We start from the raw sequence: 15,851 nt of genomic DNA, 5'->3' as shown, positions 1-15,851 counted from the left end.
ACTTGTTATGCCAGCAGTATGGATGCTTTATTGGTCTTTAACTGACCAATGTTATACAGCCCTGTGCCATCATTGACAAAATCAGAGTGAAGGCCAGTGGTAGAGGTCATGATTTGACCCTACTATCACTGTTTACTTCTTCTAGGTTTATTATTATTATTATTATTATTATTATTGTTGTTTTCATTGTTTTGTTACGTTCTGTTAGCACAGTCTTGTGGACCTTGCCACACTAGCATGTACAGTACCTGTATGGGTACACTCCACTGTTAGCCTTTTCACTGCAGATTTACAGTAAAGTACTGGCAGCACGTGTTCTATCTATCTACTGCTTTTTGGCTCTCTCTTACTGTATTTGGAATTACAGTATATTACTGAAAATAGATGTACAGTTAAATACTGCATTCCTGCTCAAAGTTTTTTTCCAGTAACTTACTGTATTCCTGTTCAAAGTTTTTCAGTAACTTACTGTATTCTTGTTAAATGTTTTTCAGTAACTTACTGTATTCCTTTTCAAAGTTTCCAAGTAACCTACTGTATATTATAGTATTTAAACTAAATATACAGTATGTGCAGATTCTGCAGAATGTTGACATAGCTAGAATTGGGACAACACAGAGAAGATTAGCATGGTCCAAGAAGCTTGGACCAATGCTAATCATCTCTGTATAGTCCAAATTTCAACAATGTCTGTGACATTCTTAAAATTGGAACAATACAGAGAAGATAAGCATGGTCCAAAACTCAACCCCTGTTAGAGTTCTTAGGAGTTTTCCTTTTCCAACCACCAGGCTGAGGGAGCTGAACCCTAACCTAGAGATAACAGCTAGGGTTAGGGTTTGAGGCTCAAATACTGACAAATCAAATTCTGACATAGGGTGCGTTCGGAAACCCTCACCGGGTGTATGCTCAGTGTAGTGAGTGCAGTGGGCGTGACGTTGGAGAGTGCGTTCAGTGTGGCTTATTTACGAACTACCAGTTTTAAGAGGCAGCTGTGCGCTTTTTCACTCTGAACTCTGAAGGTAAACTTTCTGAAAAGCAGCAGTTGCTAAGTATGCTAACGTAGCGTTGATATTGAAAGGAGATGTAATTCATAGCATTGGCAATTTGGCATACCTGCTGTTAGTTTACACGTTAATGCGTGTGAAACTATCAAGCCCAAACGACCAATTAAGTGCAAATGCTGCATTTTGCGGTCATTTCCTCCATTGTTCACAGCTGAGAAGCATTTGAGACATGGCCATGAAAACCAACCAATCAAAACACCACACTGACGCACCACACCGCCAAACCCCATCTTCTGAGTAGGGTCGGTGAGTGCGTGCACTCAACACACCGGTGCGCTACGCACTGGATTTCCGAACGACAACGCACCAAGTGCACCGAATAAACGAACGACAACATGGTACACCAGTGCGTTGAGTGCGCATTTCCGAACGCACCCATAATGTCAGTCAGCTTGCCTAGGCAGACACATGGACATGACACATTAAGCATTTTTAGCTCCCAGAAGCTTACAAAATGCCCCTAATAACTAGACAAATGCTTTTCCCAGAATACTTTTTCTGTCTTCTTCCCACGATGCTTTGCTGTTAAGAGCAAATTTACAGCAATTCCTGACAATAATTACATTCTCTTTAATTGCTGTAAAAATGTATTCTTTCCCTCCCAGAATGCTTTGCTGTTAACAGCAAATTTACAGCAATTCCTATGATAATGACATTCTCGTAAATTGCTGTAAAAAGTAATTTTCACTCCCAGAATGCTTTGTTAGGAATTTTGCTATAAATTTACAGTAATGGCTAACAGTGTAGTGACAAATAAAAATTGCTCAGTAATATCCTGGGGCATGGTAAGCAGAAATCAAGAAAATCTCAATTATTGTTATGTGAAGATGAACAGTGACAAACTCGAATTAGTAGTGGAAAGTGCATGGCTGCTGTACGTACTTGCAGCCTATTCACAGACGTTCTGCTTGGCGCATAGTCTATAGCTTTACCCACTGGACCGGTCTCACCTTAGGATGGTTAATATGGTGGAAGTCATGGCAGCAGAATCCTAAATCTGCTTTTTCATCCTTTCTACAATCTGCCTTCTCTGGAGGAGGCAAACTAATTACTGTAGTTTGGGAAATATTACTTTCTGAAGGACGTCTAGATGCTGTTGTTCTGAGGGATTGTAATTGAGGTGGTTGTGGTTATTATGACGCACTGTGTAATGATAATGTGAACTCAGGTGGTCCCAGGCATGTGGCTCCTGTTAATTGCCAGTGATTAAGGCTTTATAAGGAATAGCGGTCAGTTCACCTAAGAATCTGTTGGAGTGTGTATCTCAAATGTTGTGTATCCTGAACCCAAAAACAACAACTGTGGCCAAATTGACCAAGTCTTTGGAAAAAACTGTCACACCTGGCACCCCCATAAATGGAAAATGGTGCGTTTATACTGTATGGCCCCTTTATCCAAGACGCTTTACAATGATTGTGCAGTGAATTACATTCACCCATTCACACACACATTCATACGATCAAACGCCACTCTTCTACCTACCGTCTGAGCGACTACCGCCCCATACAGTCTATAGCTGCCATTACATGATAATCAGTGTAGTCAAGACTTCTATTTTTCTTTTAACACAGTAACAAAGGGCAAAGTCATGACCACTGAGGGCAATCGCAAGAAATGGCGGAAGTACTGTAATTTTCACATTTACAAGATTTTTCACCAGTGACAAACAGAGTAACAGAGTTTACATTTGAGCTCGAAAGAAATCTCTGTTTTATGGCTAGTAATGGGACTTTCGCCCTAGAACAAATAGAGAGATAATGGTGAAAAAAAGTGTCCCTTTAACTACTTGTTAGTGTATGCCATATTATTGGATAGAACATAATACATAGCCTCGTCACTGTCTGGCCAAAACCTCTTAACTATATTTTTGAGGTTTTAGATTTTTTTGCATAAATCAGGGCTATTGAACACCCTTTACATCTGAGTGTTGGATAACATAATATTGAACCAATGGAAAGTAGTAAAAAGTGATTGGGACAAAACCTCCTAACTCCACACTTTCTGCCAAACCAGCTAACTCCACCCGATTGGCCCTCTCTTTTTTAGCTGGTCAGCAGGACCAGCTCTTTAAACAGATTACATTGTCCTGAGACATTCAGGGGACCTAGGGGACCTATTTGCCGATTGGCTGTCCATGTCACATGGTCACCGAGCTCATGATCCATTGGCCAGGCCCTCCAGATCTGTACTGCTGTAATGACATATTTTGTCCAGCAGGGAGCACCATTCCTTCACACTGAGGCGGTGCCTGTGGCCAGCCTGCTTGTGATAAATGAAACAGAAGAAAAGAGAGGTCTATACTTGAGTAAAAGTACAAAAGTATTGGCATCAAAGTACAAAATGTTTGTATGATTGCTTGTAGATCGGCTATCATTCTTTGATTTTCACAAGTCATTGTTGACATCATCATCCATTTAAGCTTTATAATTAGCTTCATACTAACATTAACATTATTTTTCTTCTTTCAATTCTAAACGTAGAGATTAGGTTATGAAAGGAAGGTGATTAGGTGATGAAAACTAGCAAAACTATAGCAGCCATTCACTTTAATCAACGCGATGCATCCAATGTAATTGTGATGAGGATGTCAAACAAACGTTAATCACGTCGTATTTAATTATACTTCATCTGTTACAGATGATTGTCCAAATAAACCGTACGTTATTTAAACTGTGAGCCATTTATAGACAATATGCAGTGTTGCCCTGGGCATCGTTGTAGGCTGTAGTAGGTGATGTGTCACACCATCTGCATACCATCTGCATTAACATATGAACTGAACGAGTATGCAAGTTGTCAATGATTTAACTCTATGACCATGATATGGGCTTTGGTGTGAAGTCATGAAAATATCGTACCCTACACAATTTACAAAAGCAACACAAAGTACATTCATTGATGAGCTGCTTCTTCCTGTCATCTGATCAGTGTCCACACAGTAGATTAATTCGAGTTGCATTTTAATATCAAATGAAACAGAGCAAAAACGATGTGCTGAATGAACCAATGCGAGTCTTTGAGAATTACAGTTAGTATCTTCACAAATAATGAGCACATTTCTAGAGACACGGTAACACATTCATTGTACTAAATGACAAGAAAGCATATATTTAGAACGATATGTAGCAGTGAAATACCACAAGATTTTGGAAAATGCCTACAATCAATACACTTATTTGAACACCTTGGTTACATTAAGTTCTGCATAATGCGTACTTTCTGCTTTTGGTACATTTCAATACAAATACTTTTTATACTTGTACTCAAGTAAATTTTGAATACAAGTCTTCCACTTGTATGATACTTAAGTAAAGAATGCGAGTACTTTTCCCACTACTGCCTAATAAGCATGCTAGTTTTAGTAAAATCAGACATCACAGATAGATTTATAGAGTAATAGGCTATATGGCAACTGTAAACTTAGCAGGAGTCCTCCAGGCTATGGGGGAAAGTAGCTGTTGGAAAAAGTACTCAAATGTTTTACACTTGTTTTTTTAAAAGTATCTTAAAAGTATCAATACTGCACTGTAGATGTACTCAGTTTTAAGTAAAAGTCACACACACACACACACACACACACACACACACACACACACACACACACACACACACACACATACACGGGGGGGGGGAGTGACAAAATTCATAGATCTAGAACACAGACTTCATAGATATAGAACACAGAATATGTACAGTACAGTACAGTGAGGTACAGTATACAGTACAGTAAAGTACAGTAAGGTAATACGCAGTTATTACTGTTGTTTGAGCACGCCCGAGTTTTTTCAAAACTTTTTTTTTCCAAAAAACATTTTTTTCCAAAACTTTTTTTTTTTCAAAAAACATTTTTTTTTTTTTTTTTTTCAAAAAACATTTTTTTTTTCATCTGACCAGCTTATATATTGACTGTGTAAATTCTTGTTTCATAAATATGTGCTATTGAACACCCTTTACATCTATGTGTTGGTTAAAATAATATTGAACCAATGAAAAGTATTAAAAAGCCCTTCGGTCAAAACCTCCTAACTCCACTTGAGCTCATTTTCCCAAAAATGAACATTTTGGAGTAAGGAGGTTTTGGCCCGACAGCAGAGCTATGATACATACATATCTTGATCATTTTATAAACACTCCTGGCCCCTAAACCTATACTAGTTTAAATATACTCTAAATGATCACCTGGCCATTTGCAGACAAATGCCAGGCGAATTCATAGAAGAAAAAAAAAAGAAAGAAAGAAGAAAATAATCAGTGATGTCATTACGTGCGCATCCCGCATCAAAAACTCATTCAAGTCGCCCAGGGACTCATTCATGTCATGGTCCTGGGGTCCCGGGGATGCGCCTCCATTGGAGTCCATGTTAAAATAATTTACTTCTTCTACTTAAAGCCATACTGTGTAAGATGCCCAACTAGTGGTCATTAGCCCTATAGCAAACCGCGGTCGCGTCCGCGTCTTTCGGACGTTTTTCGTACCTTCAGACCCCCGCGTCTGCCTCCACCTCGCTGAGATCTATCTTTTAAGGGGTCCCTTGTTCCTGTGCGTTCAGTAATTCCAGAGATACGGACTCCTTCACCCTGCCTGGTAGGCGAAATTACCTAGAGAAGGGATGGTACAAACGGGCGACAACAAATATGGCTGCCATAGCGACCCCACTTCAAGATGCGCTGTGATTGGCCGGCAGTTGTATAACCCTCGCTGTGATTGGCCGGTAGTGTGATGACGCAATTTTGGCGCGAGATCCGGTCCACGGCAAGGATCTCAGTTTACATACAGAGAAGGCTTTACAGGCTGAAATTCACGGCGCGGATCTTCTAAAACTTTTGTGATTTAATAGTTAGGAGAATTTTAAGATTTGTTTTATAAAAAAAGTTACATAGTACAACTTTAAGTTGCTATATTAGTTTAGATAGTTTAATTCATTTTTGAATGTATTGTGTAAGATAAACACTGTAAAGATTTATTATCAGTTAAACCTGGAACAGCTAAAAACTATTTTCACTAGTGGTTCTCAAAGTGGGGTCCTGGGTCCTTGAGGGAGTTCCAGGGGGTCCCCAGATAAATGATAGTTAGGAACCAAATAACTTTATGGGTCTGTAACTCGGTGAACAAATGGAACCAAATGGACCTGTTCCATTTGTACTCTAGTATTTTAAAATGTAATATAAATTGGGGTCCCAGTGATATAAATATAATTAAATGGGTGTCTGTAGCCTAGTGTATTTAGAAATCCTAGTTCTAAGTTCAAACATTAGCCAAACTGTAAAATAAATAGGCAAACATTTTGAAAATAGCCGATCTACAGCGCTCGAAAACATTGTATTGAGGACTCATAAAACTTTTCTGGGACCCATTTGAATGACCACCTGTGGGTCCCGGGACCCATTACATTGAAAACCTAGTAACATCACTAGAATAGTATTTGATCGGCACGTTACAGATAAGTCCTTATGGGGGCATTCAGGTGTCATAGCAGTAACACAACACAACACAACACAACACAACACAACACAACACAACACAACACAACACAATACAGTAGATTACTATCGGAACTGCCCTGGTAGTCCTGCTGGGATTTCCAGACAGTGTGGGAAGGGAGTTGGCTGATAACACAGCAGGTGCTGCTGGCAGGCCTTACACTTGTTGGTATCCAGCTATTCTGTGAACTGTTACGGTATTAGCAGTTTTTCTGTTCTTTGTTTTAGGCCTTGTGTTCTGGTTAATGTAGTGTTTCCTCCACTGCAAGGTGGATTAGAGCTCTTCACGGGGCCCCCGATTCTGAACTTACCAGAGGATCCGAGAGACCCCTACAGGTTTCGGTCAGTGTTTTATCATCATCACTCGGGGCCGGGTCGGAATCGGTCGCATTACCTGGCATTACGTCAGAACATAATGAATGTACAGTGTGGGTGACGTGTATGTACTTTGTGCTTTTTTTGCAAATTGTTAATAAAGCAATCAATCAATGTGTGTGTGTGCGCCGGCGTGCGCTCTGCTGCTGCTGCTGCGCTCACGCTCACTGATCAGGAGACGGAGAGAAAAGCAATGAATGAACTGAATTGAAGTGCTGTTTAACTTGTGTAAAGCTTTAGGCTGACCTAGGATCAGGTTAGTGCAGCAGCGAGCCAGCGACATGAATAGCTGTGTGATGATTATGCTGGTTTAGGATCAGATTAGCAGCGCAACAACAAGACAGTTATAAAGAATTGAGCTACGGTGCGTAATGCATGCATGATGCATACCATAAGCCAGGCTGCTGCCAGGCTGATTATAAAGCTCCGGCGTAAAATCATGACAAACAATCGAAAATGACTTACCTCTGGAAAAAAGCCTAAAGCATTCCTTTCTCCCTGGCTTTTGCTTCGATGTTAATGTTATAAATTCCATGGCAACCAGCAACATTGGACAATAATAAGCCTACATTACACAATAAAGTTTGCACCTGCTCTGTTCTGACTTCTGACAGTGCCCTGTCAATCAGTGAGACAGCACATGGCTGCAGTGAGTGAGTGGACCTCGGCACATGAAAGTCAAAGGCATGCACAACAAAGGAACTTTACTAATCATAATTTTTATGCCTTTATTGAACGACAGTAGACTGACAGGAAATGATGAGAGAAATGGGTAGTGATAAGGTCGTCGGGAACGGGATTCGAACCCGCGAGGCCACGACACGCTGTCAGGCTGGCATTGTAGCCTAGGGTGCTCGGACCACCATGCCAGGGGCTCAGGCCCTATGCTCGGGCCTATAAAGGTCAATTTAGAACTCCTCCAAGAAGGAACCCTGTGAGGAACCCCTGGACCCCACTTTGACAACCACTGGTGTACATGTAGATACTCCTGGTCAAATATAACTCAACTACAAGTGAAAGTTGCTCTGTCAACAAATCTGCACTTATTTTTTATTTTTTTTTACTTTAAATTTTTATCCCACGATTTTTGTAACCCATTTTTTTCACCCGGTGCCAATTGCCTAAGCTGTGATCCTGGGCTCTACTCTCCCTCTGCCAACCTGGGGAGGGCCCCGAACTGAGCTCATGCTTCCTTCAATGCATGAGGAGTGAGCAGGCCGCTTCTTATCACCTGACAGGGGGAGCTTCCTCGGTTGGACGTAGCGCGTGGAAGGAACACGTTATTCCAACCAGTTCCATTCCCCTCCATCAGGCGCCCCGGCTGGCCAGGGGGAGGCTACAAATCTGCACTTATAAATAGTATAGTGTAAAAATGAAAATGCACATCACAATGCATTTCTCACTTTTTGAATTGAAATACTGTACAGTATGTCTTAAAGGAGTAGTTCACCCCCAAAATGACTTTCTTTCTTATGCAATGGAGACTTGAGTTCAATAATAGTTTTAGTTTTTTGTCGCATTCCTGAGACAATAATTTGATTACAATACATTTACCCCCATTGATTCCGGATGTGGTCCCAAATGCATTCGGGTCCCCATCCAGAATCAATGTGGGTAAATTTACAATAATCAATTTTTTGTCTTAGGAGTGCGACAAATACAAAAAATATTATTGAACTCAAGTCTCCATGGCATGAGTAATCAATAGATAATAAGTCATTTTGGGGGTGAACTACTCCTTTAAGTGGTTAATTCATAATGTGAATTTCCCCTCCCAGAAATACAAAAATACATTATTTGTCTTTGAAATGTACTGGAGTCAGTGGAGTATCAAAAAATACAAATAGATAAGTAAATAGTAAATACAGATATACTCAAATAATGTACTTAAGTACAGTACTCAAGTAAATGTACTTCATTACCCACCACTGTAGCTACTACCATACCAGCCCTACAGCTGATGTTGTTGTCTGATACAGCTTCCTTTCTGTCCTTCTATCCTTCTATTCACCAAGGGCAGAAAAGAAAACACATAAATACAGCTACAGTAAAACAGTTTGTTCCCTGTATGTTCCCTTCTCACTTTATTTCTGAAAGTGTGAATTACTGGTATAAAGAAAGCGCAAGAGAGATGAGCAGCTGAAGAGAGGTAGAAGGATAGATGTACTATCGGTATTTGAATTATGTAAAATAACTACAGTATGTGGGAGAGGAGGTGTGCGTTTGTGTGTGCGTGCGTGTGCACTCGTGCGCGCGAGCGCTGTGCGCCTAAGTGTTAGTGCACCTGTCTGATCACTGGCTGGCAGAGAGAAAGAGACAGTGGTGGAGAGAAAGAGAGAGACATCGAGAGCATGGAGAGGGATGACTTAACATGAATGAGATAGAGAACCAGAAGTTAAGACACGCTGAGATAGCAAGGCAGAATAAAATAATAGAGAGAGAACAGAATATTTGGCTACAAATGTAACAGGATTTTAATTGATCTCCCCCAAGAGGTGCTACTGCTGCAGCATAAAAAGAGGAAAGGGCACGAAAGAATAAAAAGGAAAAAAAGCTACAATATATTCCACAGTCCACATTGTTGTTGCTGTCATTCTAGTCTAGTGTGATGGTTGACCTACAGGGCACCGGAGGTGAGATTGACGAGTGGGCTGCTCCAGCCTAGATCCTGCGGGTCTTCCCACTATAGCCCTCATTCATGGAAGAGTTTATTCCCTTACCGGATAATTCACTGCTTTAGGCACAGGCTCGCAGACTGAAGTCAATAAGTGTTTCGTTTGTTTAATGCTTACTACACTTTCGTCCCTTGATCCGTGCACCGTCCCCCCCATATCCATTGCTCCGTTCATCATGCTGACTAATAATGTTCGCATTGTCTGACAACCTAACCCTGTGTTTCTATCACCACCAGTAGCTGAGCCACACACGCACGCACGCACGCACGCACACACACACGCACACGCACACGCACACACACACACACACACACACACACACACACACACACACACACACACACACACACGCACACACACACACTAGGTTGAAGGTGGAGGTAAGCCCACATGACTATATGGTTTCCATGTCTCCTCACATTTGACCTCCATTTAGGTCGTACCTTGTTTCATTCCTGCTTTCATTCTTCCAGGCACTCCCATCAATCAAAATAAACCAAGCAACTGTTGTGTCTGTTTATTTCTGTAAATGCCTGGCCTTTTCTCCACCTACAGTTTCTCAATCTTGTGTCTTGTGTCTTAGCCCCACATGTGCTTCACTTTGACCTACAGTAATAGCGTTGACACCCGTTTCCATTCTCCATCCTTGTTTTCTGTTTCTCTGTTGTTTTGCGCGTCTCTGTCTCACCTGTCGACTTGCTTCTTTTATAGATCATCGCGCCCGGCGGAAGAGCATTGCCGCCGGGATTAAGCAGCCGAGCATGGAGGCCCCTCCCGCCCCCCCTCAACCCTTCCGACAATCCGTGAGTAACCCCCGCTTGCCCCGCCCCCGCTCGCTGCCCCCCTCCCTCTCTTTGTCCCTCGCCCTGCCCCCCTCCACCCCACAGCACACCTGCGGGCGCCGCTCGCGCCGAACCTCGCCTCTCCTCTCTCCCGCACTCCCCCTGACCGTCTCCCCCTGCCTGGCCCTCCCTCCGGGCGTCCCACACCGGTCGCCCAGAGGCTACAAGCAGGGTCCCTCCACACCCCCGCTGCCCCGCTCGCTGGCCCTCTCCCCCTCGCTGTCCCTCCCCCTGCCCCGTCACTCGCCCACCGCCTCCTCCGTCTCCTCCTCCTTCCCCCCTTGGTCCTACTGGGGCGGAGGAGACTGGAGGGCGGCCATTCCGAGTCCAGTAGCGGGACCATATATTGCACCACTGCCCCCCATTGAGGTACGTACGTGACACAAGCCCTCTTTGGAGCAAAGTTCCCCTCCCAATCCCTGTTGTGACCTCAGTTTTTCTGTGGTTCACCGTGTCACCGACTTTTACGATTAGATGTTGCATACTTTTTAAAACTTTAAAGTGTCAGACAGGCTGGATAATCAAGCCAGCATTAGTCATTCAGACCATTAGCATAGAACCAACAGATGGAGCCAAGTATTTAGTCATATCCCCAAGACAGGCTTCAAAGGCATTCAACTCATTCCAAATGACTGGGTGTCGTTTCCTTCTCATGATTCACCCACTAAACAATGCTGCTATATAATGCTCTTGCAGTGCATCTTGGTAAATGCTCTGACGTTCTTCTCAGAGGTTAATCCAATAAAGTATTCAATCAGTGGTCATTACATAACCTGAACCTGCAGTATTCCTTATACCGGTACTTTGTTTTTCTCCATTCTCACCTTCAACTCTTAAATAATAGAAAAATGCCACCAATTCCATTTACAATTGTTCTTGAGTAGCATTTTAAAGGTTTTCTGCCTTAGCTTTTCTTAAACCGCTGTTGATATTATTGTGAAGCCATTCTGTCCTAGTATCTAGGTTTAACATGAATGTGTTGATCGCCTATTGAAATGTATGGATCCTCACACAGGACAAACTGTACAACTGTGTACTGTATTACTGTATTTTCCACTGTACTATTACCATAATGCACATCATCTATCTACACTGTGGTACACCGCTGCCCACTGTTGGCCACCTTATGACACTTCAGCATTCATAAACTCATAAATGGATGTGTGTAGGCGTACCCTTTTGTTGGACTGTAACAGATGAATCTTATTGGTTTCCTACATTATGCACCACATTTCATGTGTGCCTGCACTTTTCATTTATCCATTTAACTGTTGTATTAATTTCTACTTCATTTCACACTGTGTGGAATTTGTGGTCTCTTTCATTTCCACTCTTTCTGGGACAAACACATTTACTTGAATACTGGACATAAGTTCTTTGAGTATCTGCACTTTACTCGAGTATTTGTATTCTTGGACACTTTAATACTTAAAAGCAAGTACTCCAGTACTTTAACGACAAGTACAACTACTTTTGAAACAGGGCTTAAGTGATTAATTCATAATGTGCCTTTTCCCTTCCTAGAAATACTGTATACCCAAGTATAAGTACAGATATTCAAAAACATGTACTTAAAGGGCAAGACCACCCATTTTCAATATTGAACTATGTCATTAATATATCTTGGAGTTGTGTAGACATAAAAAAAAAGTTCCCCCTCTTCTGTGTTTCCTAGAACTGGAGGATTGATTTTGGGGTTTGTATTGTAAAGTACAATGTGTGATGTCATCAAGTTGTAATTTGCAATACAAACCCCAAAATCAATCCTCCAGTTCTAGGCAACACAGAAGAGGGGGAACTTTTTTTTTATTTCCACACAACTCCTCTAAGGTATATTAATGACATAGCTCAATCTATCTATAAATGCGAGAAGTCTCTGCGTGTCTGTCTGTCTGTCTGTCTGCGTGTATGTAATCCGCGTATCTCGAGAACCGTTCGTCCCACCGGCTTCAGATTCGGCACGCGCGTTCCCCGCCGTGGCGCGGAGTGCAGTGCCGGGCCTCGACCCGACCCGATGTGCGGTTTTCCGAAACGGCGCGAAACGTTCGGAATCTCCTTATGCGGAGCTGATTGTTGACATCAGGCTGTTCCTGAGGAAATCGGCACAATCGCTGACTCATTGTGACATCACTTCATAAAAGGCTCTGACATCACGTACGCCACATGAGTCAACAAAAAATCTCGGTGAATGTGTATGTATGTATGTGAATCTCGAGAACCGTTCTTCCACCGGCACGCGCGTTCTCCAGATATGGGCATAAAATGAATCCCCGAATGGGGAGCTGATGTCTGACATCAGAGTTTTCCGCAACCGGTACTGTGTGTGCAGAGATCTCCATATATGGGCATAAGGGGACAAAGGCAAACAGATGGTCAAAACGGGTCCTATGACAACAGGTATATTGGGGTTTGCATTAAAGGGTGGGGACAAAGGCTAACAGATGGTCAAAACGGGTCCTATGACAACAGGTATATTGGGGTTTGCATTAAAGGGTGGGGCATTCATGGGGTCCGCTCCAAAAAAGAAAATAAAAGAGACAAAGACAAACATAAGACAAGCGACAAAGCGTGGGACTGGGAGGATGACTTGAATGATGCAGATTTAAGCAGGCTGTGTATTCTGCTTAAAGAAGAAACAAACAAAAAGCGACAGAGATCTCATATATGGGCATAAAATGGACGCAGATAAACAGATAGCTCCATATACGGGCATAAAGGGACACAGACAGACAGATACAGAGATCTCCATATATGGGCATAAAATGGACGCAAATAGACAGATATCTCCATATATGGGCATCTTGAATGATGCAGATTTAAGCAGGCTGTGTATTCTGCTTAAAGAAGAAACAAACAAAAAGCGACAGAGATCTCATATATGGGCATAAAATGGACGCAGATAAACAGATATCTCCATATACGGGCATAAAGGGACACAGACAGACAGATACAGAGATCTTTATATATGGGCATAAAATGGACGCAAATAGACAGATATCTCCATATATGGGCATATGGGCATAAAATGGACCCAGAACTATATCTGCAGTGATCTCCATATATGGACATAAAATGGACACAGGCAAACAGATGGTCAAAACGGGTCCTATGACAACAGGTATAATGGGGTTTGCATTAAAGGGCGGGGCATTCATTCCCTATTTACATCGTTCCCGAGTTGGCCAGGTCGCCGACTAGACGCTGGGCCGCCCGAAGGGCGGCCCAGCTTCTAGTATTGAAAATGGGTGGTCTTCCCCTTTAAAGGGATATTTCACTTTCGAAAGAACTTTTGGTCATTTTATTGTCTAACCAGGCTTTTATGAATACCCTGAACAGATTTTAATTTGATTGATTCAATATTTAGATATGTGATGTAAATGTTACCAGACCCTCCTCCTTTCAGGGCCCCTCCCCATACACACCCATTGTAACTTCAAACTCCATTTTAACCATGATAGATTCATTAAAAATATCCACTATCATATACTACCCTCCTAATACGTGAGCAGGCCGTGTTTTCTCGATAAAGTTTTTCATTTATTTTTAATAATTCTTTGGGAAAATGGAAAAAAATAATACAATAAGAAATTATTAAAAATAAATGAAAAAAAACGTAACGAAAAAACACGGCCTGCTCACGTATTAGGAGGGTAGTAGGAGTCACCAGAAAAAAAAGATGTGTTTTTGATGAATTTATCATGGTTAAAATGGAGTTTGAAGTTACAATGTGTGTGTATGGGGAGGCGTCCTGCAGGAGGAGGGCCTGGTAACATTTACATCAAATATCTAAATATTGAATGAAGCGAATTAAAAACTGTTCAGGGTGTTCATAAAAGCCTGATTAGACAATAAAATGACCAAAAGTTTTTTTGAAAGTGAAATATCCCTTTAAGTACTCAGGTAAAATGTACTCAGTTCCTGTCCACCACTTCTCATTGGCCCTCCTCTTCTCCTTCCCGTTGCAGAGTTTTCTCAGTAGAAGGTTGAAGGGCTCCATCAAGAGGGCTAAAAGCCAGCCCAAACTGGACCGCACCAGCAGCTTCCGCCACATGATCCTCCCCCGCTTCCGCAGTGCAGACCAAGACAGGTTAGTACGGCCATGCGCAAACTGTGGGCCGGGGCCCCTGAAGACAGGGGCGTCGATTGGGTATGGCAGGAGTATGCGGCTGCCATACCCTGGGTCCAGGGGGGAAGATCAAAGTTAGTTCTAAATATGAATCCATGAATGTCTCTTTGTCTATCTGTGCGGGTTATTATGTTGGTAAATTACAGTAAAATAACTACAAATGCAAAATTTAACAAAATGGTCACTTTAACAAGGTGGTATAATTATATTTTAGGTATATATAATTATATATTATATGTACGTCTTCTTAAAATAAATATATCATGCCTGTTGCTAAGGTATGGCAACATGATGTTGCCATACCTTAGCTTTTTCTGAACTGACGCCTGAAGATGTGGTAAAAGAAAGGAAAAATCTGCACAAAAAAAAAAAAAAATCGGCTGTGAAGGTGATATGAAATGTGAGCTTATGATAATCCCAGTAATCAATAATCAAGGCATTTGGAGAGAAATTAAACAGGCTCCAGTCACATTCAGTTTAGAGCACTGCAGAGGTGAGGTGCATGTCTGTGTCCAGCTGGCTCGTTGATGCTCGTTAATGTTAAGGTGACTTCACACCAAACAAACTACTTCCAAAGGCTCCAAACTGGCAGTCTGTTGTAGTCTGCTGGCATTAGTTGGCAAATTTGGCATTTATAAGTCGAGAGACGGAACATTGCATTCAGATGAGCCTGCTGCGCTGCTCTGGCAGTGTTGCCAGGTCTGCTCATTATAAGCGACTTTGGTCTTGTTTTCCTCTCTAGTCTCTAGTTGCAGGTTGTTTTTGTTTGGACTTGTTTCTGAAGTGTACTTGCTTTCAACATTCTCTTAGAAAATAGCTAATGTAATAGAGCTCAAGTGGTGAAACTTTTGGGCTTGTTTTCCACAGCATCTGTGTTTCTCTTCCAAAACAAAATACAGCACTATTACTAACTTTGCTTAGAACTCGATTGGTATAGGAATTGAGAGTTGACTGAGATTGAGAATATGATATTTAGTAAAAATGTGCCACAGGCTGCAGCAGCAGCAAACTAAAGGTCCACTCTACAGGAGTATCAAGTCGCCTCAATTCTACCGACTCTTGCAAAAGACTGAGCAGGTTCAGTTTTTCATCGATGGGTCCTGCTGGCTTTATCGACGGCAAGTTTCTCTTGCCGATAAGCTCCCGATGGCTCCCTGTCGGCAGCCGATGCTTTTCGACGTCAAATCGTGGCCAAATCTGTGAGCTTAAGAGCTGGCTTTACATGCATCAAGGCAATAATGTTATTGCACTGTCAGATAGGCCTAAATCTAATCTAAGGTAGCAT

At 42.0% G+C, this 15,851-nt stretch overlaps 1 protein-coding gene across 1 annotated transcript in view; it reads left to right on the top strand.

Annotated features, from left to right (window-relative positions):
• syngap1b (synaptic Ras GTPase activating protein 1b) overlaps positions 1 to 15,851 on the top strand; it is a gene marked incomplete at its 3' end in the record, with an annotated part of 114,973 nt that overhangs the window by 57,123 nt on the left and 41,999 nt on the right. The window contains exons 3-4 of the mRNA XM_080745902.1: positions 10,310 to 10,809; positions 14,406 to 14,527. Coding sequence (XP_080602028.1) covers positions 10,310 to 10,809; positions 14,406 to 14,527 — 622 coding nt within the window. The remainder of the gene's footprint in view (positions 1 to 10,309; positions 10,810 to 14,405; positions 14,528 to 15,851) is intronic.

The sequence above is a fragment of the Nannobrachium achirus genome (genome assembly GCF_963921795.1).
Source record: "Nannobrachium achirus genome assembly, chromosome: 2".
In the NCBI taxonomy this organism is placed as follows: Eukaryota; Metazoa; Chordata; class Actinopteri; order Myctophiformes; family Myctophidae; genus Nannobrachium; species Nannobrachium achirus.
Note: the sequence above shows the minus strand (reverse complement) of the source record. Positions and strands in the feature narration are given on the sequence as shown.